Source organism: Tubulanus polymorphus, chromosome 9 (assembly GCF_964204645.1).
Source record: "Tubulanus polymorphus chromosome 9, tnTubPoly1.2, whole genome shotgun sequence".
Lineage (NCBI taxonomy): Eukaryota > Metazoa > Nemertea > Palaeonemertea > Tubulaniformes > Tubulanidae > Tubulanus > Tubulanus polymorphus.
The window spans coordinates 12,804,973-12,831,877 of record NC_134033.1 but is presented as its reverse complement, the minus strand read 5'-3'; the positions used below and the strand labels follow the sequence as shown (position 1 = coordinate 12,831,877).

The 26,905-nt window shown below is 39.6% G+C and overlaps 4 protein-coding genes and 1 long non-coding RNA gene across 18 annotated transcripts in view; 4 read left to right on the top strand and 1 right to left on the bottom strand.

Annotated features, from left to right (window-relative positions):
• Positions 1-3,434, top strand: part of LOC141910744 (serine/threonine-protein kinase PAK 3-like) — a 31,711-nt gene extending 28,277 nt beyond the window's left edge. For all 13 annotated transcript variants that reach the window (XM_074801508.1, XM_074801507.1, XM_074801501.1 and 10 more), the window contains one exon: positions 442-3,434. In XM_074801508.1, coding sequence (XP_074657609.1) covers positions 442-528 — 87 coding nt within the window. In that variant the 3' untranslated portion in view covers positions 529-3,434. The remainder of the gene's footprint in view (positions 1-441) is intronic.
• Positions 3,435-3,955: 521 nt separating this feature from the next.
• Positions 3,956-11,294, top strand: LOC141911401 (uncharacterized). The gene is made up of 3 exons (XR_012620039.1): positions 3,956-4,029; positions 4,096-4,278; positions 11,096-11,294. It is a non-coding gene; the product is annotated as an uncharacterized LOC141911401 (long non-coding RNA).
• Positions 11,295-11,617: 323 nt separating this feature from the next.
• Positions 11,618-14,538, top strand: LOC141910562 (patatin-like phospholipase domain-containing protein 4). Its single transcript, XM_074801255.1, has 3 exons — positions 11,618-11,840; positions 12,504-12,734; positions 13,939-14,538. Exons 1-3 carry the CDS (start codon positions 11,634-11,636, stop codon positions 14,536-14,538), a joined length of 1,038 nt encoding a protein of 345 aa, XP_074657356.1. The 5' UTR covers positions 11,618-11,633.
• Positions 14,539-18,832: 4,294 nt separating this feature from the next.
• On the bottom strand, positions 18,833-21,433 carry LOC141911024 (mediator of RNA polymerase II transcription subunit 4-like). Its single transcript, XM_074801970.1, has 6 exons — positions 21,354-21,433; positions 21,058-21,176; positions 20,847-20,962; positions 20,611-20,755; positions 20,001-20,150; positions 18,833-19,581 (listed from the first exon to the last, which is right to left on the bottom strand). Exons 1-6 carry the CDS (start codon positions 21,431-21,433, stop codon positions 19,385-19,387), a joined length of 807 nt encoding a protein of 268 aa, XP_074658071.1. The 3' UTR covers positions 18,833-19,384.
• A 65-nt stretch (positions 21,434-21,498) lies between these two features.
• On the top strand, positions 21,499-26,673 carry LOC141910782 (putative serine protease F56F10.1). Of its 2 annotated transcripts, none has more exons than XM_074801577.1 (10): positions 21,499-21,922; positions 22,078-22,271; positions 22,675-22,907; positions 23,427-23,553; positions 23,721-23,835; positions 24,103-24,292; positions 24,403-24,496; positions 24,577-24,779; positions 25,333-25,435; positions 25,812-26,673. In XM_074801577.1, exons 1-10 carry the CDS (start codon positions 21,662-21,664, stop codon positions 25,819-25,821), a joined length of 1,530 nt encoding a protein of 509 aa, XP_074657678.1. In that variant the 5' UTR covers positions 21,499-21,661; the 3' UTR covers positions 25,822-26,673. The 2 variants fall into 2 exon arrangements, with proteins under 2 accessions (XP_074657678.1, XP_074657679.1); XM_074801578.1 differs by having other exon boundaries at positions 25,333-25,440.
• Positions 26,674-26,905: the final 232 nt, after the last annotated feature.

Below are 26,905 nucleotides of genomic sequence, written 5' to 3'. Positions count from 1 at the left end.
TATTCAGGCACTGTTCTCTGTATGCTGGAATTAGAAAGGGGCTGCATTCAATGTTAAGCGTATGACATCGTGGCTGTTTAAGTAGCAAGGCTTTCAATCCCTCAAATATACGGAAAATTTAGCTTAATTTTGGTTTAATCTTCTATTTTTCTCATAAGCTCAATATAAGCAAAAAATCAGCGTTGATAGGATATTGACATCCACTCTGGTAGGGGCAGTAGACATTTTGTAAGGTATAACTGATTTGCAGAGGGGTGGATGAAAGGGGCGCCGCCTCTCTAAAACCTGTTGTGAAGAACACTGTCATGGGAAAACAAATTTTCTGGTCCCCTAAAGTTTGTTTTAACAAGGTCCCAGTGTTATACAACTGTGCTTAAAATTGCCTGCTTGAGGCTCGTTGAAAATGGGAGAAATATTAATGACGTGCCTTTACACTTTCAGCATCCATTCCTGAAAAATGCGAAGCCGCTGTTTAGTCTTACCCCGTTAATCCTCGCCGCGAAGGAAGCGTCCAATCGCCACACGTAATTACCGGCGTCGCGGAACGAAAATCGCGAACGAATATCCGTATAAAATCACGAAAACTCTTCTTCAATATTACTATACTATGTATTTAAGATGTTTCTATAAATACGATACGAAACGAATTATCGGAAAAAGTGGTGCTTTTTAGGTCATTTTCACGGGCGTGCGACGAACTTGAGATTGATTGCATTAAATGTGTCGAATAAGAACTGTTTCGAGCGAACGTCGGATGAATTTTAGCCGTGAACAGATTACGAGTCAGCAGTTCCGAAATGACGAATCTTACGTTGTCTTACGACGATAAAGAAAAAGGAAATCGTTTTTTAAGTTAATATGCAATATTTCCAGTATAATTTTTTAAATGTAACTATAACGATTATGATGATGATGATGATGATGATGGTAATGATTATTATAATTAATTGATAGAGTAATTGATTTAGAAAACAAAAGCCGATATATAATTTATAAATATAATGTATATGATTAAGATGTAAATTGGGTATCGTATATTCGTTGTCCGTTTAGATAAACAATTATGAATGTTTAGAATGTTTGCACAATGCGAAGGCAAAGTTTTCATGCTTAACTCTATCCCTAAACGCATTAGGCCAAGATATATCTTCCCCTTGTACACGTTCTAGGCAAGCCAATATATACCAAAGACATAACCAGTGAAGATTTTACGGCGCAATTATGAGTTATGTTTTGAAAACTTTGTCAGTATATAGTCGATCGACCCCGATTCAATATTTGTCTAATGAAAAAAGAGTTTTTGAGATATGACAAAAATCCAGAATAGAATAGGCTTGGACTTGTTGAAGAAGTTAGAAGTTGTTATATCGGCCATTTAAATGAAGATTGCCTTTGGACTGTTGTAAGATTGGCCTAAAGGTCTTAAGTTGATCAGGATATATCCAAAAGTAGATTAAGATATGCAATGGCACCGAAATGGGCTTAAGCTGGTTTCAAATCGAAGTCTCGACTGTGCTAGTGGCCCCTAGCCATTTTTCTAAGATACTCTAATTTGCTAAAACGACATTTACGTGCTGTGTTAATGTCGGTTGCGTGTTGAAGAGATTCTTATATCGTTTTTATAACGTTTTCCGTTTGATTCGAATTCGAATTCTTGCGATGACAACATTTGTATCTAATACGCGACTGAAGGCAGATACTGAGGCGTATCCCTTCCTCCCGCCCCCCCTCTTGAATACAAATACTATGTACTAGATCTATAGTCTTGTAACGTGTCCAAACCATCTTAGTTGACGTCTTTTTACTGAGGTTCATAGGTCCTCATGCGGCCCGATGCTGTTTATAATTCTAGCTGACACTTCAGTTATGTGGTCTCAGTATTAGATTCGTAAGATTTCACCTCGATTGCTTCTGTCCTCTTCGTGTGCACTAGTTCTAAACATATTCTCTTAGCTTCGTACTGTAAGGATGTGTAATAATTGTAAAAAACTCTTTTAAACTCAACTGTGCTGCGTGTTGTCTGGCGGTAACTAATGCATATATCAGACTATCGAATGCGAATGATCCGATTCGTGTTTTTGACGCGTTTTGAAGAAAATGTTTCGTCGTGGTGTGTGCATTTTACTATGATATCGGCTAATATGATATGCTTGCTGCGAATGTGCGTCGAAAATAACGAGATTGATTTCTTGGACATTTTTTTTTTAGTTGAATGTTGGTTTTTTATAGGTTTTATTTTACATGTATAGTAAGGTATATATAATAATGAGATTTTATGTATCGATTTTTTCTGATTTTAAGGTACGTTTTAAGCGAGTTTGACTCTTGATTAGCACAGTATTTGCGAAAAATTTTGACCCTTCCGCGAATACTCGTTGCTTTAGCGCTTATTTTACGATAGTAGTTTTAACTTTAACCTTACGTTTGATTAACAGTTGAATTTGCTATGATTGAAGTTGAATGCGGTCCAGCGAAACGGCCCGCACGTTCGCAGTCAGTCGGTCGAGTTAACCCCGGGTTTTAGGTTGAATCTATTTGGTGATTGATAGTTGAATTTATTACTAAGTTTAAAGCTGACCTTGGTTCTCTTAAAACTAGCCCCGGAGATTCAACTGGATGATACTAATATCCAGAGTTATGAGTTTGAATAAGACTCTTGGGTTGAATTTATGAAAACGAACGAATTTCAACCCTGTGAGTTAAAAACTAAAATTCAGAATTTGGAACTGGGTCCTGTGGAAGAATAAGACGGATTTCATTAAAGAAAGGTTTTTATCGTCAGTGCTAAATGTGCCAAAAGAATTTACCAATTTCAAAAAACCTCTGAACTTCACATCCATGCATAATCCAACTGCTGGTATTCACCTCATATATGACCTACTGTTAAGTCAACTGTTAGTCTGGCCATAAGTTGTTCAGATTGGCAAGGGGCTAAAATTGGGCTTGGGAACATATTGGAGGCTTCATAGATCTGGGACTTCGTGGATCAGTAGTCATTAACTAGGTACTGGGTCTGACGTTATTTTGGTGCGTTAGTTTACGACGCGGATGAAAAAATTTCAAATCTTAGTCGCATCACATTTCGCTTAATTCATGATATGAAATATCATGCGAATTGCTTCTGTATTTTTTTCTAAATGGTATGCTCACATTCTGTAGACCCGACCTGTGTTGTTTTTAAATCGAGATCATAGAGCACTGCTTAATCGCTTTTTAAAACCGTATCGGCACCAGCAGCGGCAGCAGCAGCAGCAGCAGTAGTGCGTGTGTTTATAGATGTGTCCAAGAATTCATTGTTATCCGAAGAATGAATGTAACTTATACAGAATTGATATCGATAATAAATTGAGTCATTATAATGAATGTTTTTAGCATTATCAATAACAATGGCAGAGTCTTGATGAATATTATTATTATTATTGTGTAATGCTAATCGAATGAAATTGTATAAAAATAAAATGTTTCTTCAATAAAACTTCTTACGGCTGTTTATTTTTCTATTTCATGGATTGTGGACAGAGAGCGTAAAGCAAATTTATCGAAATGTACCTAATTCCGGGTACGGTACCTGACGAGTCCTTTGTGGATAAATGAGTTATGTTGATTTTTGCAACAAATATGACTAAATTACATATGAGTGGCCGCCACTTTAAGGCAAGGTAAGTACAATACCCAAAATCCAGTATACCTTTGGATAGTTGGAGTATTTGACTTGAAGGGCTCACTCAGAGTTGGATCTTTCATCAGAGGCAATGTATATGTTCGTATTTCTGATGTTGTTAATAAGGTTATTTTGATCAAGTCTCAGGGGACACATCCGAAGCCTAGAGAATCATAAAAGCAGGAATGGTGATAAAGAATATCGAATATCTGTGTGGGATGAAGGGTAACGGAGTCCAGTGAATAGTGCAAGCGCCCGTTCGGTTTCAGATCTTGACTGTCAGGTGCTGCCCCTATACAAGACATTAGCGGTGAACATGTGAACTATTTCAACAGAGCAATGATCATACCGTGGCATGCGAGTACTAAGTTAGTTCACCTATTCACCGTAAACGATAAGTATAGAGGCAGCACTTGACGGTTAAATTCAATCAGCTTTTTATTGAACAGTGTGAAATGTCATAAATCCATTAGTCGTCGTGCAGGTTTTTAAACTTGAACCGGATCGAATACACCAGAGTTTTGAATGAAGGATAAAGAAAACTAGATCCATCGTTTTGCTTAAAAATCGAGCGAATATTTCAACAAACAAAGCCAGTAAGATTGTATATTTAGAAGGTAGGTTTGATTACAATACATCAAACAAAATTTATTTTCAAATCCGATCCACTGGCACTACTAGTACTAGTGACTAAAAAGTGGCTTTACACAGAGGCTACTAGGCCCTATGGTAGGCTTAATACATTCCGATTCTGTTATTTCTAACGCTAATACTTTCTTCTCTTTCTAATATTTTACAAAAAAACCGTGTCTTTTTATCAATTCATCATTCATTAAAAATTATTTTGGGCTTCAAAATGAACGGAGAATTACCCCCAGTTTAGGCCTACCAATTTATGAAGCTATCCCGCTTTGGATCCAGGTTATCTTACACTGCACTACAGACCCGTTCCATCAATGATTCGGCCTATTGATGTTTAAATTTTTCCATTAGGTCTTGACTAATTTTTCAGTGAGATTTCCCCGAGGACTAAATTACCGAACCTCTCCGTTCAATTTCCGATTAATTAAACATGAAATAAAACGTGCTTATGTATTATTTAATCAGCTGTTTGAAAATGAAATTAATGTTTGTCGATTCTTTCTAAAACGGTTGTCGTCTTGAGTACACAACTGACTGATCAGTTAGGCTAAATATTGAATTACTTCTCTGTCAAAGCCACGTCGATATTACTCCCAGGGGCGGATCCAACTTAAGTGTTAAGTTGCCCTCGAATTTTATGGGAAAATGAAAAATATCAAACTGATTCCTAAAAATTTTTTTAAATTCATAAGGTTTTTCTCTATGTTTCGAGTCAGTAGGCAAATTCTTGGATAGCACAACGCACAGTAGTTAGCCTAGTTACCTAATCATTGGAGACAAGCTTTTTATATGCACTTAGGCTGGTTTGTGGTTTGCAGAAATGTCCGATCGTGAAACTAAACCACCGACAGGTTACCAAGTAGAAATATGTCGGAGACCTTTGTGGGCCTCGTTTGAAAACAATAGATAATGATACCATATTGTATCAACTGAAGTTGTACTGTAAACTAGGCCTATGTGACTCTGTTTGCTGCTAACGGTTTCCTCTCCAATGACGACTATAGACTTGTCAAATTATCACCTGTCTCTGTCATCTGTTGTAACCGAATGTGAATTTGAAAATTCCATTGTCCAACTCTAATTATCACCTGCACACAAATCCAGGTTGATTGAGTTGTACTAACTCGGTATTTCAGATTGTATCTGGTTTTGGTTAGGCTACAAGATGTCACTTGTTTGGCATATTTAGGCTAGGTCTGCTATTGATTTATTTTAACTCCGCTGGAAAAATTTTAAAAAGGTCGTGGTATTTTAAGTTGTATTCGGAAGTGCTCGAATTGTGTCATGAGGTTGTCTATGCTGGTTAATTGAGTTGATATTGATTATAAGACTTACCAGACTGTTTGAACAAGCTAATGCGAAACAATTTATGCCTAAGACTAGTCTTGATGCGTTAGATTAGCTATAGGTCTATAACTGTAACCTAAGCCATAACTTCGAAATCACGGCAGCCCCAAAATACTTTTAGGCCTAATTGGAGGAATACTGTGCCGCCAAAAGCGGTCTTATGACTAGTCTTAAGTTTTAGTTTGACGTTAGAACTGGGTGGCGGGCTCAAGATGGTCTAAGACTGGTCTTAAATCTTAGTCATGACTGTGATATACTGCGCAACTATAGGCCTATTTCGAGACATTTAGCTTTGTTGAACGTAAACCGGTATCGCCGTAGAAACCGACGGCCACCGCTCGTCGTCGCTGCCGAGTTATTTACTCTTTATCGACTTTATCATCGGTTCGGAAACGTCGTCGTGTTATATTTCGAATGGAGAAGGTTTCGGTATTTATCGCGTGGTTCTATTATTCACCGAGCAGCAGCAGCAGCCGACGACAACGTCGTGGTGCTGTACCCGGTATAGTTCACTGAATGGGTGGAGCACATTTTACAATATTGATCGAAAACATTGTCATCATCTCGTTTCGATGTTATCGCGCGACGGATATGATGAAAGTGATGATGAAAATGATTTCGTTTGATCAAACCTTCCTCATCTCTCCTCCTATCCACGCGTACCGGATATAGCCTATATGGAGACCTCGGAGTATTTTCTCAGCGTCGTAAGTTATTTTTTTTTCTCGATTTATTTCTCGAATTTTAGATATCGGCATTGAAATAAGTGTTCTTACATGTATACAGGGTCCCTACAACTCCTTGATTTCTTAAAAACTCCTTCATAATGGAAAGGTGCTTGAAACTCCTGTAATTTCGAGCAAAATGCACAAAACTCCTTTAAAAATCCTTAAATCTTGAAAAATAGGCAATTAGAAATGTTAGTAGTTTTACAAAAACCTACGCCTAAATTGATTTCTACCCATTGGCGGTTACCGTATTAGAAACAGAGTTTAGTTAGTGTGAAGGATAAATATGCTTACAAAACCACCAAATTAGTGGTTTACCGAGATAAACGGTACCGATTTAGGAGTCTCTACTGTAATTGGAATATGGAAAGTGATGCAGACGCTTCCTCGAAATCTGAAATTTTCACCTTTTAAAACTCCTTGAAAACTCGTTACACGTCCAGGAATGACTGATCTCTAGGGCTGGACCGTGATTTTACCGCGGGACTAATAGCCGATTGACGTGACTACGGTGAATTAGGTAAACGATAATGTCGCCGCCCGATGCCAGAGATGATTTGATCGTCAATTTATCGACTTGAAAAGCAGCAACATCGATAAATCCATACAGTCGTTACACGCATTATTGACTGGTGTATTGTATAGTAACATGGTTTCATCAATAAGTAAAGCTGCCTCGGATAATGACATTAATTCATCACAAATAATGGCTTAACGTCGTCGCGATTGTATATAAACGCTAAATACCTGACTGAGATTTTGTGTTGTTTATGATTTTCTTTACGACAAAAAGAGCAGGGGAACAGAACGGCTGGAATCGCTGATTGGAGTTAGTAACACGCGCTGAACCGGGGATCGAACCCTGGTCTCGAACCCGGGTCTCGTGCGTAGAAAGCCAACGTGCTATAACCAGGACCCAGTTCCACAGTTCTGGGTCCAGTTCCACAGTCGTGAGTTAAGATTTGACCCTGAGTTAAAACGTTGAAAATGAACTAATTTTAACTCAGAGTTAACTCTAACTCACAACTGTGGAACTGGGTCCTGAGTTACAGTTAACTCTGAGTTAAAATTAGTTCATTTTCAATGAGTTAACTCAGGGTCAAATCTTAACTCCGAACTGTGAAACTGGACCCTGAGTTACAGTTAACTCTGAGTTAGAATCAGTTCATTTTCAATGAGTTAACTCAGAGTTAAATCATAACTCACAACTGTAGAACTGGATCCAGTAGACCAATAGAACTACGGTGCAACTCGCTTCATTCACATTTTTGTGAGTTCTACTATTTATAGGCCCTAGTCCAAATTTGAATTTTTGGCGTCTGGTTCTTTATTGCCAGTGATGAGTGACACAAGGAACCTCTCGTTTAAGAAACAGCCCTCCCCCAGCCCTCCCCCCCGCTGTGGATATCTTATAATTTAATCAGGGAATTTGAATTTTTGGTGTCTGGTTCTTTCTTGCCAGTGATGAGTGACTCAAGGAACCTCTCGATTAAGAAACAGCCCCCATTGTGGATATCTTATAGTTTAATCAGGGAATGTGAGTTTTTGGTGTCATGTTGTTCTTGCTGGTGACGAGTGACACGCAAGGATAAGATAAGAAACAGCCCTCACTATCTTATGATGAATCCAGGGAATTTGAATTTTTGGTGTCTTGTTGTTCTTGCTGGTGATGCAGTGACACATGAACCTCTCGATAAGAGACAGCCCTCTGCTGAGGTCAGAGGATATCTTATAATTCAAGCCGAGGATTTTTTCAGTCAAGGGTCGGGGGGGGAGGGTTTAGGGGAAACCGGGTAAATATTTGGGGAAAGTTTAGATTCCGTGATCGGTTAAGAATGCTGAGAACTGGATACAGGTAGACTGTGCTGTGTGCCTGTGCTGAGATTAATCAAACACTCGTTGACATTCGTTGTGCATTAGATACACGTCAACTTCACTGCATAAACCTATTTATTAATAATGAAATGAATTGATTGTTGTTGATGGATGGCGATGGGGGGTATAAACCACTCAAACTGTGATTGTCATCGTTCATTTGGCTATTTACAGTCAGCCCCGCGGGCCCGCGCCGGGTTCATGTTTTAAGCAATAATTGGCCGGATTTATAGAGAAACACAGGACTTACGAACGTTACTACGACACATGAGGTCTTTTTCAGCCTTTGTTAGAAGTGAGATTTATTATTAATGAGAAAATGATAATGTTAGGAGTTTAGCTTATGATATATCCTAAACTTCAGAGACAAGATCAGGGGCCAGTTGCACAGTCGTGACTTAAGTCCAAAATTGGTCTTGAATCTTAAGACTGGTCTTAAGTTGTTAGATTGGCTATAGAACTAAGTTGGTCTTAGACGAGTCTTAAGTCTAAGCCATGACTATGCAACCGGGGCCAGGGGCCAGTTGCATAGTCATGGCTTAGACTTAAGACCCGTCTAAGACCAACTTAGTTCTATAGCCAATCTAACAACTTAAGACCAGTCTTAAGTTTTAAGACCACTTTTGGACTTAAGTCACGACTGTGCAACTGGCCCCTGGGGTCTTACTGTATGTTTTCATGGCAAAATACTCTGGCTGCACCTTTTTGACCTTTTTCCGGAATTTCCCACAAAATGTTCGGCCTTATATACGATATATGTGCCCTTCTTTATTTTTGAAAATGAATGAAAATGAAATGAATGAGTTACTCAAGATTGCCTCACGAAACTCATAGGACCCTCTGGATCCTCCACTGGACCTACAGGGCGAAGGAGTTTTTGCTTTTATATTTGAAGTTCCCCAAATAGTCGCTTATGACCTAACTGAAGAGGTATCATTGTTAATCATACCGTTTTTGAATATTATTTTTCTGTTTAAATTTTCTGTCGGATATAACATATATAACTGTATATAGAGACGCGGAGAATTGCGCGTTACGTTTTGTTTCTGTGGGCGAAATAATTGCATCGAATCTAAATCGCGATCGATTGTACGTTTCGGATTACCTAAAAACACGTTCTGTTTATTAGTCCCTACAGAAATAATCCGTCGCTCCGCGTTAGATAAAACCCGGGTTTCGCCCTGTAACCGATTTTCTAGAAAAATAGATGCTTATTTTTTTACGTTTTTGATTTATTTTCGTCGATACGAATGTAAAACAAATTCAGGCCTCTCCCGTTTGATTGCGGTAAATAACTTGATTTTAACCTAGTCTCGAAGTCCCACTAATAAACAAACAGTTGAAACAAACGTTTTCTAATTCTCTGAAATTTGTCATAAAAACATGTTCTGTTTATAGTCCCTACATCGGATAAATCTATACCCTCAGTTACACTGAAACTGAAATTTTTGGTTTTGATATATCCGAACTGATGCAACCATAAAACAAGCCAGACTGCTGTTGTGTTTCAGATTCTCAACTCATGGGTAATTATATAACCTTATGTCACCAGGTTCTGCTGTAATAAACGAACTATATCAGCGGGTGTGACAAACTGATCTTCTAGTCACCAGGATCCAGTTCCACAGTCATGAGTTAACAGTGAGTTAAAATTAGTTCATTTTCAATGAGTTAACTCTGAGTCAAATCTTAACTCACAACTGTGGAACTGGTTCCTGAAGTTTGTTATAATGAGGTTCATCGCATTTTTATACTTGGTGGGTTTAACTAATTTTCTTATTTCGGTCAATGGTGGTTTTCAATATGCATGGCTAGCGGGGAATCAATGCCATTAGTTCAAACAGTCACGCATTGAACGTGTTTTCAGCTTTCTCTGGTTCGGTGACTGATGAGGGGGCGGTGGGTAGTGTTAGATTCACCGGGAGGGTCAGACAACAGGAAAAACGACGAACGAATTCATTCGGAAGTTCAAAATACCGAAATCGAAGTTTCAAAAAAAATGCGGATTTATCCGAATCAGGAAAATCATCAACAACTCGACGAGACGTCGTCTGTAGCTTCAATCGGTTCGCTTCAAAACTAATTTTCTTATTTCGGTCGATGGTGGTTTTCCGTGTAGGAAGGTTTCAAGCATGAGTATCATCTAAAAGCGTTACCCCTCCTCAGGTATACTCGGTGTTACTCGCACGTCAGTATGTAAAGGTACGCGTACATATTCTTTTGTCTCAATGAATTACTCTCAGGTTTGAAAAGGTGCCAAAAACATCTGTTGGTATATAATCGATGGGTATAGCATGCAATATGCATGGCTAGCGGGGAATCAATGCCAATAGTTCAAACAGTCACGTACTGAACTTGTTTTCAGCTTTCTCTGGTTCGGTGAGTGATGAGGGGGCGGTGGGTAGTGTTAGATTCACCGGAAGGGTCTAAAATACATAAGATTTGTAGGTTCATAATCATGCTTCAAATATAGAACATGTAATAGAAGGTACTGCATGATCGGGGGCGGATCTAGGGTCCGATTCTGGGGAGGAATGCACCTCTCAACAGGGCGCGTAGTTAAAAAGGCATCCCAGTAGACACCCTGAAAAAGCTCATCAGAAAACATTGACTCATTTTTTTGGGAAATACAGAGATGCGTATGAACCATTTTTAGGTATCAATTTGATATTTTTCATTTTCCTGTAAAATTTCAGGGCAATTTGACATTTTTAGTACGGGTTGCGCAGAAAATATAAAATGACTTAAAAATCATCAAAATTTTTTCTTATTTCTCATTTGTTATTCACAACTCGGGAAAAAAGACTTTGAGTTAACGTATTCTTTTTTTTCCTTCAATTAGTTCTAGTGTTCGACCGATGCGTGAGTAGCAGACGCGGTACCGAGAATCTGATGGCTGAAACGCTGCCGCCACCACCACCACCACCGTTCAAATAATGACGACGACCAGCGACGACGACAATATCGCAACGGTTACCGAGAGCAACGAGAAAACCGACGAGCAGACGCGTAAAGACGATACCGAGAAAAACACAGGGGCAGACGCGATAGAACCAACACCGGCAGCAGAATCAACACCTGAGGCAGAACCAACACCCGCAGCAGAACCAACACCTGAGGCAGAACCAACACCTGAGTCAGAACCGACACCCGCAGCAGAACCAACACCAGCAGGAGATGCAATCGAACCAGCACCGGTCAACGACGCAATAAAACCCGAACCGGCTGCGGACAACAGGAAAAACAACGAACAAATTCATTCGGCAAATACCGAAATCGAAGTTGCAAATAATACGGATTTATCCGAATCGGAAAATCATCAACAACTCGACGAGACGTCGTCTGTAGCTTCAATCGGTTCAATTGTAATCCCGCCGGAGATGCTTCGTCCGGTGACCGCTCGTACGGCCGACGTGTTGAATCTGTCGTTCTGCGGCTGCGGTTTCCTCGGTATTTATCACCTCGGCGTCGCGAACTGTCTCGTCAAACACGGCCAGACGTTGCTGTCACGCGTTCACCGCGTAGGTGGCGCTTCGGCCGGTTCGTTGATAGCGGCGGCGATCGTCTGCGCGAGAGATAAAATACAGGTCAGTTGTTTCTGTGAATATTAGGTAAAATTTCGAATTGAGTGATTACGTGATTGATCCGAGGTTAAAACACCGGGCCCAGTTTCACAAAATGGATTAAAGCCTAAATCGATTTAATTTCTTCATTAATTCAGTTTATCTTAAATCGATTTAGGCCTTAACCCTTTCAGTGCTGACTAATTAATACCCTATAGTGCTGGAGATCGTTTGAAAATTCTAAAAAATTCCAACCTAGTGTGTTGAACAACGGGAATACCACTATAGTGCGTCTACACCGCGGCGCGGTGTATCGTTAGTTACTAGTATTTCACTATGTTTGACACGTGCTGCCATTTTTCAATAGAGATAATTACAAATTACATCAATACACCGCAGTGTGGTGTACTAGCAAAATCTATCACCAATTCATACACCGCACTGCGGTGTAGACGCACTGAAAGGGTTAATCCTTTTTGTGAAACTGGGCCCTGGTTCTTCAGAAATGAGTAGAGTTAACAATTTGTTTCGATTAGTTCTTTTCCAGTGTTTTGAAATTTGGGTCGAATTTCAATCTGTATTTCTCATAAACCGGATTCACTTGAACATCAAAATGCAGATTCTGCTGCATTTTACGCATCGTTTAATGTTCCTCATCCCATACTGGCTTTTCTCTCTGATTTCTAGGAATGCATCCAGTTCTGTTACAACCTGTCGCGCGAAGTGAACAGTAAACCGTTGGGCGCGTTGACGCCCGGTTACAGCATCATGGACCCGCTGAAACTGTTTCTACAGGAATACCTGCCGCCCGACGCCCACGAACAGGCCACCGGTAAACTGCACATATCGATGACGACGGCGCGCAAAAAGAAAAATGTGATACAATCGGAATTCGCGTCTCGCGATGAATTGATCAACGTAAGTTGTAAATTCTAGTTCCCACTCATCCATTTCATACTTTCCGTAGATTTTAGTGAATATCGTTGATATTTTGACTTTGAATGATGCTTATTTACAAGTATTAAGTCATATGCTCAATCTAGCTAAAATTCACTGAAAATACTATTCTTTTTAACGCGGCCAAATTCATCATAAGGGGTCATTCATTTATTACGTACGCATCAAGGGAGGGGGGAGGGGTCAGTGCAATTGCGTACTGTAATGCTTAATGTAGATGAATGATCCCTAATGCCATGTTTTTCATTAACTAGTCCCAATGGTGGGGTTATAAAGTACGTTCACCGTATGTGATATCTACAGAGTATGCGATGGAATGAACTCATATGTTTCGTCATCGTGATATGCATCCCTTCCCTAGAAATCAATACTCAATATGTTTACTGTGTTACTCTCAGTTTGTTGTTTAGCCTTCGAGTTATTATTCCGAAAACAGACTGAATACAGACGAAGCGTTTTAACGATTTTAAACGACGACGACAACAACGATTGTGAGATCATCGATTGTCTCCGCGCGATGACGTGCGCTTCGAGCTCGTTTCACGATCGCAGACGGTGTTGATTTCATCGTAATTTTCAAATCGATATTATTCGCCCATCCCTCCGTCCTCCGAACAAACCGCCCTCTCTGGCTCCGGTTACCTGCTATCTTTAAACTTGACCGCAATGATAATCAATACGCTGATTGCGGAGTATTTGTTAGTTGTAATACTGTAATGAATCCTCCTCGGAAATGAAAGGAATTCAGAGAGTCCAAAGCATGTGACACTGTGAGTCCAGAGTCATATTAAACCCTCACAACTGTGGAACTGGGTCCAGAGTCTAGTTTAACCCAAACAACTATGGGACTGGGTCCAGAGTCTAGTTTAACCCAAACAACTGTGGGACTGGGTCCAGAGTCTAGTTTAACCCAAACAACTGTGGAACTGGGTCGAGAGTCTAGTTTAACCCAAACAACTGTGGGACTGGGTCCAGAGTCTAATTAGAACCACAATACTGAAGAATTTCATATGCTCCTGAAGTTTATTGAGAATAAATGAATTATTACTAGTTACTGATATTCAGCAAATATCAATCTGACCTTAATGTCGACCAAAATCAAATAGAAACTCAATCGTCAATAGTAGAACATCGTAGCTAACGACAACCGTTTTCTATATTTCAGTGTTTACTAGCGAGCAGTTATATTCCTGTGTACGGAGGATTTCGTCCACCGGTCATCCGCGGCCATCACTTCTACGACGGCGGAATCACCGACAACCTGCCCGGATTCGCAGACGGACTGACGATCTACGTGTCGCCGTTCAGCGGCAAGCAGACGATCTCGCCGACCGACAAGGCCGGTCGCAACTGGTACCTCGGCTGGGGCTCGCAGGATTTCCAGGTGAATCGCAACAACGCGGTACGCGTGATACACGCGCTGTTCCCGCCGTCGAAGTCGCTGTTGAAAGCGTACTACGAACGCGGCATCAAAGACGCAAAGGCGTTCCTGCGACGCGAATGCTGCTTCGAGGAGAACAACGCCGAGTTCCCGCCGAGCAATCTCGGCTCGACCGAGAACATTCTCAACGAAACGATCCGCGATCAGGTGCGTCGGCTGTCGCTGCCGACCAATCAGATTCAACGCGTGTCGTCGACGTGCGCCGTGGAGACGTCGCCGACCGGAACGGCAGACGACGACGCCGATGGTGCTAATAATGACATCAAGGATAAGGTTAAACAGCCGGTTACTAAACACACGAGTATCGATAATACCAGATACTAGCTTTAACTAGTAACAATCACTGGCTGTAGACTGGGTTCTTATTGGTTTCTGAAAGATTTGGAAAATGGGAATCCTTTTTGGGCTCTTATGGGTTTCTGAAAGATTTGGAATATGGGAATCCTTTTTGGGTTCTTATGGGTTTCTGAAAGATTTGGAAAAATGGGAATCCTTTTTCCAGGCCGTGGAAAAGCTTTGAAAAGCTTTGTTTATTTTTCTCTATGGCTACGGAGAAGAAAAGAAAAATTAGAAAAGGGTTTCAAAACAAAATTTTCCTTCTATTTCGAATTTTAGGCTATGGTTTGCTTGCTTGGTATTGATAATTGGCGCTTATTTAATTCGAATGGGCCTATTCATTACATGTTTAGGTTGACAACGTGTAAATAGAAAGTTTATAAACTGGGTCTGGAAAACTTATGGAAAATGAAATTCAGAAACCCGTAAGAACCCTGTAGAAGTTTCAAATTCGGAACAAATTCCGTGATAGAAGTCGTGATAGAAATAAAACCAACGATTATCAAATATGTATACACTGACAAGCCCGGTTATGTCGGATTTAGGTTGGTATCAGTCGTATCGAATGTTCTTGAAAAATGTCGGATCAAATTTATATCTTTTTGATTAGTATTGGTTTTATTTCTATATAATAATTGACTGTAGATATGGAAACACTTGATGTCGCTTGTACCCTAGCATTCGATTCACATTTCACTTATACCACCACGATCATTTATCACTGGCGAGACCCTACGCCCTTCAAACATTCGATCGGCTACTTCATCGCCCTTCTAATTTATGATCAACTTGGCTTCACGTATGTTCAGTCCAGTTACGCAATGGTGATGTAAGTCCAATAGTGATCTTGAATTTTAACTACGGCCTTAAATCGGCTGTAGAACTAAAATGGGCCTAGACTGGTCTTGGATAAACAACCGCAAAAGACCTCAGCTGAGACTTTTTTTTCATAACACACCAGGGTCCAGTTCCACAGTTCTGAGTTAAGATTTAACTCAGAGTTAACTCATTCAAGATGAACTAATTTTAACTCGGAGTTAACTCTAACTCACAACTGTAGAACTGGGTCCTGAGTCATTTCATCGGCACACTTTCAAAAATTGATCATCGAGACATCACAATACACTGGTGAAAAATGATTGGAAAGGTGGTTCTAGAAGCTGTCGATTGATACCTGCCGCGTAAGTCAAATCACGCCTTAATTGATTGTCTTTTACTTATATCGACCTATCATATCTTTAAATCAGTTGCTGTTCATATCAGGAACCCAGTTAGTCTAGTATTTAGCCGGTGTTGTAGGGGACATTTTGTATATCGTTCGACATTCAGACTAACGCCCAGTCGACGATAAGTCTTATCGGTGCCAGTAGCGTGTTTGTAGGTTTGTATACCTATATATCTGTGTAAAATCTGTCCATCCCTTCCCCACGTGCCAGTTACAACGTGTCGTTGATTAATAAAACTATAGCCAGTAAACAGAACATTTTTTGGAACTGTTTGTGACAATCGATGTTCAAGTGACTATGTTTAGTGGCTTTTTACGGTGATTTTTAGTTTTTATTTTGTTATAAACTTGTGCATATTTTCACCCCGGTTTTTGTGTTAGTTTGTTAGCATAATTTTTACACCCACCACCACGGAGGCAGGCCTCTGTGTTAGAGAGAGATAGAGTTAGATGAATTTATGAAAATTAAAAGCTGTGTCTACATGATCGAATTAGAATTCCCATCAATTCTATTGTATTCCGATATGTTATATGATTTTTCTGGACTTGTGTTACGAAGACACGGCCGATTGAATTACATATTCGCACTCTTATTGTTATCTGTGCAATGATGAATCATTTGATGGCATAATATTTTTTGAGGCAGACGTTGGTTGGCTCGCGATTGCTTGCAATGCAACATGATTGGTTTCAACTGGGAGACCTGACTACGACTACCATTTCAGGGTTGTTTCTACTCTTTTAAAGAGCCCAATGACTCCCAAAAATATCGAAATACTCTCAACATCGGAATAATTTCAAATTACTCTTATATTTGGTGAAAATACTACAATTACAGATATGAGGTAGTCTGGTCTGAACTGAGCGCTTCGTTTAACATGTCGCATCAAAGAAAGTAGTGACTGTCTTTGTAGCGCAATCAAAGCTAGCAGTCACAGACGATCGCATTGCTGGCAGTCGCGAGGGTGCAGACCTACGCCCGCCTTCAGAGTTCAGCATAAGTTCAAATATAAACAGTACAGAGCTCAGATGCGATGTAGCTAATTAAATGAAAGCGTCCATTAAGAATACGTTTTTGATAATCACAAAAAACGATTCTATTTCAACGTGAGAATATTTCATCAAGAAATTTACTCCGCAAATTTACATACCCGGTAAATGTTTTTTGTTTCAATTTTAAGACTTTTAAGAATTCTAAAACTTAACACTCACTTGTTGATAGGAATAGATTATATTTATATATATACCTCATTTTTAGATATGTTCATTTTAGTGAGATGTGCAATAATTTTCATTGATTGTGACTTGGACTCACACGACATGCACATGTGTGCTTTGAAACCATATATATATATATACATGTACATGTTACACCACCACCTGAAAGCTGATAACTAGGGGCTGCAGTTGCTCAAAAGTTAGTTAGAGTTAACAAGTGGATAGTTGACATAGTGACAAACAAATTGAGGAACTGGTACAGGACAGGGTCGGCTGAAGCTTGTGGCCGTCTGCTACGCAGCCGTCTGATGATGAGTTCATTGTTACTATGGTGTTTATCCACCGGTTATATTTGACCAACTTTTCAGCGACTGACCCCTGAATGCTAAATTAAATTTTAGAAACCAACGAACTATGGGTTCATTGTTTAATAACGAGCTTTTTTTTATCGATGTGCGTTTACTACTAGCTGAAACACCTGGAAAAAAAAACTAGATAAAGTGGAAGAAAAAATTTAAGAGAACGTTATTCGTTGTTGTATAGAGAAATATAGTCGGACCTGCATAATCCGGATCATCCTAAACCCGATTTTGATATTATCGAGATATCATCCGATGGTCTACAGATACATGACGCTAGATAAATGATACCTTGTTTCTCCTAATCGGGCAGGTCAATTTCAGACACTGCAATAGATTTGTAATCAGTTCATTTCTATAGCTGCAGGGTCTGTTATCGTTACCCTGAACATGATTTTAGAAAGAAGTAATGTGCGGGGTAGATACGCGGCTAGCCGGGTCAACTTTAAAGCAGAAATGAGAAACAAGGTACCGATTTTTCTTTGCCTAAACGTACTGATATGTGAAATATGATGTAAATGTTTAGTCTGATCATATTGATCCAGATTTCTCATAAACGGATTATTTCGGATTAAGCTGGGTCTTACGTACTATTCTTGTATTTCTATAGATGGTATATATTTACAAATATAAAAATGATATGATAATTATGCATTATTTATCGACTGTGGACTTTTTTCATACTAAATTCTATTGTGATGAAAATTTTATGGAATAAATTTTATTCTCATAAAAAAAGCGGTAGTGGTATTATTGTCGTTTTGTTGCGGGACTGGAAAATGTGGTCGTAGTTATCCTAACCGAATACTCTGAAGACTCTGCTTGCCTTGCGTTCCTCGGGACCCAGCGGCGGATTAAGGGGTGGTCTCGGGGTCCAGACCCCAGCCTTCCAACTGGGTTACCCTTCCCTTATATAAGTACATGTAAAAGACCATTAACACGAGGAAATTTGACTCACTTTTAGAAATTGCATATTTTCTGACGTAATTCTTCAAAGAAATGGAGGCACCCCGATGGTAGCCACATGGCTACTCTATTTGAAAAATAGTGAACCTTTTCTTCTGTAGCCCGCTGGCCTTCCAAATATGGACCCAATAGATTCAGAGGTATGCAAAGTCCAGGTCATCAGAAGGATATGCAATAATCTGAGGCAATCATCCTTGGTGTAAATGAAGTCTATGCTTCATATACTTACGTTTTTATTGTCCGATATACAGTGGTCAGTCTATGGATGAGAACAGTGTAGTACTGTCAATATGAATACAGTTGGTTTGTAACCAAAAGTAGTCCACTAAGTTGGACATGTTTTTTAGAAATATTTTTCTGACCCTATAGAGTGAAACTTTCTTCATTATGTTGTTGACGACTTATCCAAATGCATCTTTTGCCACGTTCGCAGAACAATGGATGAAAAACTACAAATCAAAAACTTGATGAAGGTTCTATATTGTACAAACTTTATTTACAAAACATGACGTACATATCACGATAATACAACATAAAATGACTTCACAAAACAATATTTACATCTACAAAAACATTACTTTTTCACGATAATATCCGATGAATAGTTCTACTCTATTCATGCGGGTTATCAAATTGCTATTCGAATCCTCACTCCTCACATACAATTCATTATCTGCAACATTCTTTCATTTTTTTATCGCGCAAACTTAACACGCGTTCAGGACTTCACCCCCAAACATTGTTACTTATAAATAAACTACAATACAAAGCATTTATCAGCACTCTTTCGAAAATTGATCATCTACATTTCAACGCTGCAATCTGCATCGGATGATATCAGACATTTTATCAGTACACTTTCAAAAAGTGGTCGTACAGTCTTCATACTAAAATGGCGATGTCAGGAAGGGATGGCTCCAGAATGACTGAAGGGATGGTTCCATGCTGCTGATTGACATCTTTATCGCAGACAGTATTCGTCAATCAGATAAATGCTAATCGTATCATCGAAATTATGAGACAAATCGCTAGTTGAAATAACGACTATAGATGGCGTGTTAGTAGATCACTCGTCGCTACTGGAACTGCTCGACGAGTCGGTCGACATGACTTCCACATCCTCGTTCTCTTTCGTGCTCTTGCTGTCGATAGTGACAGTCATTTGTTGACTAGCGGTCGCCGACGCCGACATCGTACTGTTCAAATCATGCGTCGTCCACGACGACGAGGCAGACGTCGCCAGACCGGACGACATCATGTGATCTGTTGAAGTAAATAACGACAAAGAAATCAAAGAAAGATCAACCTATCAGAGTTAAACTAACAGACAAAACTACGGGGGCCAATTCCCCAGAATTTCAGGGGACCAGAAAATATGTTTTTCGTTATTACCAATAATTCATAATACAATAGTTATATATCAGAGGTAACATAAACTAAGTTCCATTGTACCAGAACGATTGGCCCCTATTTCCAAAATTATTTACCAAAGCTTTATCTAAACAATTCGATTTTATTTTGAAAGTAAAGAAAAAAGCTGAAATGAATCGAAGAAACAGTTGGAAAAATTGGCAAAAATGTCGAAATATTTCTTTAAGACTTTCGAGACCGGTACAATACAGTTCTTGTCGTAACACACTTTTGAAAAGTACCCGCAAAATTTTCAAAGATATGAATTTTACCTAGGTGGGGGTGGTGTCGAGCCCCGGATAATTCGGGGATGCTGAATTGCGTCTGCAGCGAGCCGGGATTTTGTAAAGCGATCTCGTTCAGTCGTCCGAGGTAGCCGACCCTCATTTCGATGTCAGTCGGGTAAGGCCTTCGCGGGTCTCCTGCAAAACAATACAATAACAAATACATCATAAGTTTCCCATTTTCATAGCACAGTAGAAATTCCTAATGCAAATCAATTAGGTCGGTACCGACTACACCAGATGGCACTAATTTATAGACCCAGTTCTTGGTAATGAAAGTAAGTTCATTTTTGATGAAATTTGAAAATTTCGAAATCAACCCCTCAGTGCAGGAGTACATCTAATATTGCCTTTTTGGACATCGAAGTGCCCATTTGGGATGTAACAAGCCTACGAAATTATCCCCGGTATCCGGCCCTGGGTAATGATACCTGATGGGTCTTCGCAGAATCCCTGCTTGTCGCAGTAGCGCTGCCAGTCATTGGGATTCATTGACATTCTAGTATCGCGACGGAGTAAGATTTTGGGTTCCGATTTAAGTGATAATTCGGCTCTATCTAGGTCGAGTCTACCGTATTCCAAAAACACAAATGAATACCTGGTGCCCACGTAGGTGGGGCGGCCACCGAGTTATTGGCGCTGATTCTATGGGCATATTTAATCAATTCTTCTGATTGCACAGCTTTCTGATTGGCTAACTGGATCGAAGAGAGTTTCTGTTTGGCCTGATAAATCGCCGTAGCCTGAATATCAATAAATAAACTCATCTTTAATAAAACTGGTATAAATACGAAAATTTCGGCGATCTCTTTTTTTAACCCAGGTGATCTTTACCAAAATTGCTTCGGCCTCTTTGAGATTTTTCTGCAGTTGTTTGATGTCTTGATCGCGTTTTTCAATTTCCTTTTTCAGACATTCTTTTTTTTCCTGAATCGACGCTTGTTCGTTCGCTATCGTGAAAAATGAAATAAATGCGGAATGAATTAAAGTCTCTGGGGGTAGCCTTAATCGCTGCAGGAACAAAAAGGCTCAATCATGTAGCTACCTATTTTTAAGTTTTCCTGAATTTCGGCATCTTTTTCTACGAGAAGCTGGATCAAATCACTCGTACTCGAGTCTTCACTCCTCTGGCCTTTAGGTACGGCCAATATATCAAACAGTTCCCTAGAAAATAAAATTTTTCAATTATGTCAATCCACAATGAAGTCCATAAAACGCTTAATAGTGTCAACCGCATAAAAACGTTTGAATCCGAAATTCTCCCTTAAACGGAGATAAAATAAAGACCAAGTTCGGGAAGAGGTTGAGAAAAATGTTTCTTATTCGTAAATAGATACTCACTTCGATAGAATTTCGATATCATCGATCAGGGAGATTATTTTCGTTCGAGTGCTCGAATTGCCACCACCGGCGGACGCCATTGAAATATCCGTAAACTACGGAGAAGGACTTGGATTGGATGTGGGGAATCCCCGCTTATCGGTTTCAAGGTCGTTGGGTGTGTCTGAATGAAGTTTCGCCGAAATCGTACCTTTTTCACCTTTAAGGGCCTTTTTAAACATCGGAACTGGTTTGTGGCAGTTGATTCTACATATTTTGAAAACAATTCATATTTATGTTTAGGGTGAAGTAGTTGCCACAAGGTAGAAATGTCGATTTCGAAGCATAACGGAATCACTACACTTGCTCCAGTGTTTTTGTTGATGATATCAGCTTTTGGTACTTTGACTTTCGTGGTCGGTGACGCCACCCAGGCTCTTCATCAAACTGGCAAAATTGCTAGTAAAAAGAATGGAATTCTCGTGTTGCCTCCCCCGCCGAAACCGGAAGGCACGACGCTCCCGAAAGACGAATGGTTCGTCCAGAAACTAGATCATTTCAACGATGCTGATACAAGAATGTGGAACCAGGTAATTATTGTAACCTTAGCCGTAGCCCAGGATACTGGGGTAAAAGAAATTTCTTGTTGTCTTGGTGAGACTAGGGTGTTAATACCGTCCATCTATGGATCCACCTGCATGAGATTCTCAGAAATACTTTAATTTATGATTTGTTGATATTTTAGAGATTTTTCCGCAATGCGACGTTTTATAAACCGACTAGCGCCGGTGTATCGGTCGTATTCCTGATGATCGGAGGTGAAGGACCCGCGAATCCTGTCTGGATGGTCACCGGACAGTGGATTAAATATGCTCAGATTTTCAACGCTTACTGTCTGATGTTAGAACATCGCTTTTATGGAAAAAGTCATCCGACCGCGTAAGTAGTCTAACTGGGTACTCGAGATTTGTCATGAATATACTGGGCCCAGTTGTTTTATGGACTGGTATTAACTTCTACCTGTGGGATAATTCGATTGAAAATGAATTCAGCCCCAGAGTCAACTTGATACCAGCCTTCAGGGTATGTAGTTAATATAGTGGCATTGGACCAGACCAGTTCCAAGATAAAATGCAGGGGCTGGTCTAATAGACTGGTGTTACCTTTAACCTGAGGGCTAATTCATCTGAAAATGAGTTGAGTTAGCCCCTGGGTTGAAGGTAATACCAGTCTATAAAACCAGACCCAGATCTTTTGTTGTTAGAAAAACCCTAGGTAGGGGTAGTTTATCAGTAGTTTACTGTAATTCATTTACTGTCTTGTTTTGTATGAATTCATGCAGTAATGCGAGTACGCAGAACCTGCAGCATCTAAGCAGCGAGCAAGCGTTGGCGGATCTCGCGAATTTCCGCGCGTCGATGGCCGAAAAACTCGGTTTTAAAAACAGTAAATGGATCGTGTTCGGCGGGTCGTACCCGGGATCGCTGGCCGCGTGGTTCCGATTGAAATATCCACACCTGGTAGATGGCGCTGTCGCAGCCAGCGCGCCAGTCTTCGCTCAGCTGAACTTTAAAAGTGAGTTGTTCAGTAAACTGACTGATTTAAAAAACTGCTGTCTTATATCAGGGTCCCTACTAGGTATGACTCCTTGATTCCTTAAAAACTCCTAAACGGAAAATGCTTTTAAAGGTGCTTGAAACTCCTTTGATTTGAGCGAAATGTCCGAAACCCCTTCAATTTTTAGAAATAGGCAATTAGAAATGTTTGTAGTTGTACAATAGACTACACCTAATTCAATGCATTTGGGACCAGGATTTAGAACCTGAGTTTAGTAATTTAAAGAATGATAATTGCTTATGAAACCACTGAATTATTAGTTTACCAGGATAAGCAATACCGATTTAGGAGCAGTCTACTGTAAATTGGGATATGAAAGTGATGCAGACACTTCCTAATCCTCGAAATTTGAAATTTTCTCCTTGAAAACTCCTTATATCCTGTAATGACTGATCTGTATACGCATCTGCAACCTTGAACCTCATCACCATTCACTCTTGCAACAATCATTCCTAGTTTTATTTTTTTTTCGTTTAGATTATTTAGCGGTAGTCCAAGATGCGTTCGGTCCCACTTGTAGCGGTGCATTCGCGAAAGGAACGCAGACTATCGAACAACTATTATTGCACCAAACAGGAGCCCGAATAGTCTCCTCTACATTCAAGTGAGTTATCTACCAGGTACCATGTATATTTCTCCTTGTGGCCGAAAGTCTGGCTTCAGCTTCGCGATAAAATTTAGGCAAAGTTTGAACAGTAGTCTTCGTTGAAAATGCAACGATTAATATCGATTCGGTATCATTTTCGAATTTGAAATTTTCCTGACTTTCAGAACGTGTAAACCGATAATGATCACGTCGCAAATGGACGTCTGGAATTTCTACTCGATTCTGGCGGGAAACATTGAAAACGTTGTCCAGTACAATAAAGACAATCGCGCATTTGAGGTAAGATATTACAATAAATTGAGTAACCTGGGTTTGTCAAGGGTAGTTCTAAAAGTAATGGAAAGGGCAGTTGACCATTTTGTGGGTGGTTTAAAGTATAAAGATGTATTTTGGTACAGAGAGGTATTTTTGGTATTGTATTAATATTTTTCAAAAGTTCTCTTTAGGATTTAAAGATTTGGTGTAAAAGTAAAACTCTGAAACTGTCAAACTGGGTTTTGAATAATTGCGTGTACATTGATAATTATGATGTTTCTTTTCCGCTAGGGGGCGTTAGGTACTAATATAACGGTGGACGTGGTTTGTAAGATGATGATGACGACCAGCGACAAGTTTCAAGGTTTAGCTGATGTCAGTAATTTGTTATTAGCCGCTGATAAACAGAAATGTTTAGATAATTCTTATGCAGATCTCGTAAAATCGCTCAAATCAACTGATTGGAATGATGACATCGCAGGTACTGATGAACCGGAATAGATATTGATTTCGATGTCACATCTTCATTATGGTTCATTTACGACTTCAAGGAAATATATTTAAATACTTTTATCATTTTATTTTTCGCAGGAAGGTCTTGGGTCTACCAGACTTGTACGGAATTCGGATTCTTTCAGAGTTCTGATCTGCCGAATCAGCCGTTCGGACCAAATTTTCCGCTCAAGTAAGTTTGATATGACGTGACGATTGTCCATAGTCTGAGAGATCACGAGTTGCTGCGAGTTGATTGTATATTCGTTGTAGGTTCTTCGTACAGCAATGCGTCGATGTTTTCGGCGAGAAATTCAACTCGACGTTCATCGCAGACGGCGTTCACCGCACGAATATAAATTACGGCGGATACGATATCACCAAGGTTACGAAAGTCATATTCTACAACGGTTCCGTCGATCCATGGCACGCGCTCGGAGTACCGAAATCATCTCGGTCTGCAGCCTACGTTACGGGTACGGTACCTAGACAGAATATTTAGCTAATTTTATGATACAGCAGACTCTGTTTTTCCTGGAGTCTCAGATTATACCGGTATACGGCTGAACCTTGTTGTAACGATTTATCGGTTATAACAAACCTAGAATTCCAGTCAAACCCCGAACGACCACCCTCCCATATAGCCTACCGCCCTCCCATATACCGCCAGGTTTACTCGATGAACATCTCTATACAAATACATAGTAAAACACCCCCGATATACCGCCATATAAACTCCCTATACCGCCAAAATCGTTCTGCACCGACTGAAAAGAAAATTCTTACCAATACAAATGGATTACTGCCATTGGTTGGGAGCAGCCTACCAGGCACTGTAAACAGAAAATTCATTAATTGACTTGACCAAGACTTGAGCAATTTATTCACTTCATCCTTTCTGAGTTCCAGCAGTTTTCTGCAGTCCCAAACGGAAAGGATTTCTGGCACAAGCGATTGATTTGACCCGAGTATTGGGAGCAGTTTAACTGTGTTTCAAAAGATGTAATTTGTTTGTGTTTTCATTAACAGGTACGGCACATTGCGCGAACATGTATCCGGACAGCTCCAACGATTTACCGGCATTAATCAACGTCAGAAAACGTGAAGTGAATCTAATTCATCAGTGGTTACAGTAAGGTTTAGATACATTCGTTACTATTTTTAATAACTCCTTCGTCTTGTGTATTTTGCAAGAGCAAATTTGAAAAAAACTGGCACCAGATTAAAATTAAGTGGAAATCACAGTAATTGATTAACATATTAGGTGGTTTCCAGGGGCAGATCCAGAGGCCAGTTTTGAAGGACTTGCCACATCCCAAAAGAATAGTTTGTTTGCTGTCCAAAAAGGCAATATTAGTTGCTCTATAGCACTGATTCACCATTTATCTTTGTTGACAAAATGGAAAAGTGCAAATTTGATGGATTCACAAGTCCTCCTGGATCTGCTCCCGGTTTCTGTATTCGATGCTTATTTTGTTTTGTGAATTGAGTTTTCATCAACATTTCAGGGAAGCCTAGTCCGTGAACTAAAGCTTGGTGATGAAGACACGGCCGGGAGACACGGCCACTATCTGTTGATAGCAGAGCGGTGCAATTTTTTTGCCGAATCGTAACTAATGAAAATCATGAGATTTTTAACCCTTTCAGTGCGGTGCATAATTCGGTGATGGGCTTCGCTAGTACACCGCATCGCGATGTATCGATGTCATTGGTAATTAGATTTTATCTCGATTGAAAGATGGCAGAGATCTGTCAAACAAAGATAAATATCAGCAACTAAAGATACAGCACATGCCCGTTATTTAATGCACTTTTTTCAAAAATTTTCCAATTATCTCCAGCACTTTCGGGTATTAATCAGTCTGCACTGAAAGGGTTAATTTATATTTGTTAGTATTATTTATTGCAGTAAACCTAACCTTAACTGATTAAGATTTAAGAATTTTTGAAGAGAGATTAGATTGTGTGATAAGTTTGAGTTTCAAGCTCATCTATATCAAAAACATGTCTTAATGAGCAAGGTTTACTGTAGTTTCTCCTACTATGCAATGTTATTGTTCATCGTTTAATCGATACTGCTGATATTTTTTCTGAAATGAGAGTACTAACTTGATGATTGTAAAGATATTTGAGCCATTCCATGAATTATGAGAGGCAGAAGTGCCTTTCTCTGTAGTAAAACAACTAATATTATTATATATATTATATATTATAACAATATTATACTATTAGGTTATATTCAAGGATTTTTCATCAGTAAAAGCCAATATTAACTGTATTGTATTTTTGACATCTTTATAATTGGTTCTTAAGAAGAAAAATGTATCATATCTTTTAAGTCAATAAATCTTTTTTGAAGAATTTAAATTCTGAGTATGTTCTGTTTGTTTTTGACTGAATGAGACTAGATTGCAGATTCAACCATCCATCTTGGTGAACATAGGATGCATGGTTCTAAGGTTCGAACCCAATTTATCATGGTACTTCTAGGGGACTGTAAGGTGCTGCAACCAAGTTGAAATGTACGAGGGAAAGCGACTGCGACAGTTGATGATTAATCTTCCTATGGCGATAGAGGAGTGGGCATAAAGATCCAAGAAAT

Coding starts and splice junctions, on each gene's coding strand:
- LOC141910562 (XM_074801255.1), top strand. CDS start 11,634: ATGCTTCGTCCGGTGACCGCTCGTACGGCCGACGTGTTGAATCTGTCG. Junction 11,841..12,503: donor GCGCGAGAGATAAAATACAG/GTCAGTTGTTTC, acceptor TCTGATTTCTAG/GAATGCATCCAGTTCTGTTA. Junction 12,735..13,938: donor CTCGCGATGAATTGATCAAC/GTAAGTTGTAAA, acceptor TCTATATTTCAG/TGTTTACTAGCGAGCAGTTA.
- LOC141911024 (XM_074801970.1), bottom strand. CDS start 21,433: ATGGCGTCCGCCGGTGGTGGCAATTCGAGCACTCGAACGAAAATAATC. Junction 20,756..20,846: donor AAGAGGCCGAAGCAATTTTG/GTAAAGATCACC, acceptor ATTGATATTCAG/GCTACGGCGATTTATCAGGC. Junction 19,582..20,000: donor TCGACACCACCCCCACCTAG/GTAAAATTCATA, acceptor TTACTTCAACAG/ATCACATGATGTCGTCCGGT.
- LOC141910782 (XM_074801577.1), top strand. CDS start 21,662: ATGTCGATTTCGAAGCATAACGGAATCACTACACTTGCTCCAGTGTTT. Junction 22,272..22,674: donor GGAAAAAGTCATCCGACCGC/GTAAGTAGTCTA, acceptor GAATTCATGCAG/TAATGCGAGTACGCAGAACC. Junction 24,497..24,576: donor GGACCAAATTTTCCGCTCAA/GTAAGTTTGATA, acceptor TATTCGTTGTAG/GTTCTTCGTACAGCAATGCG.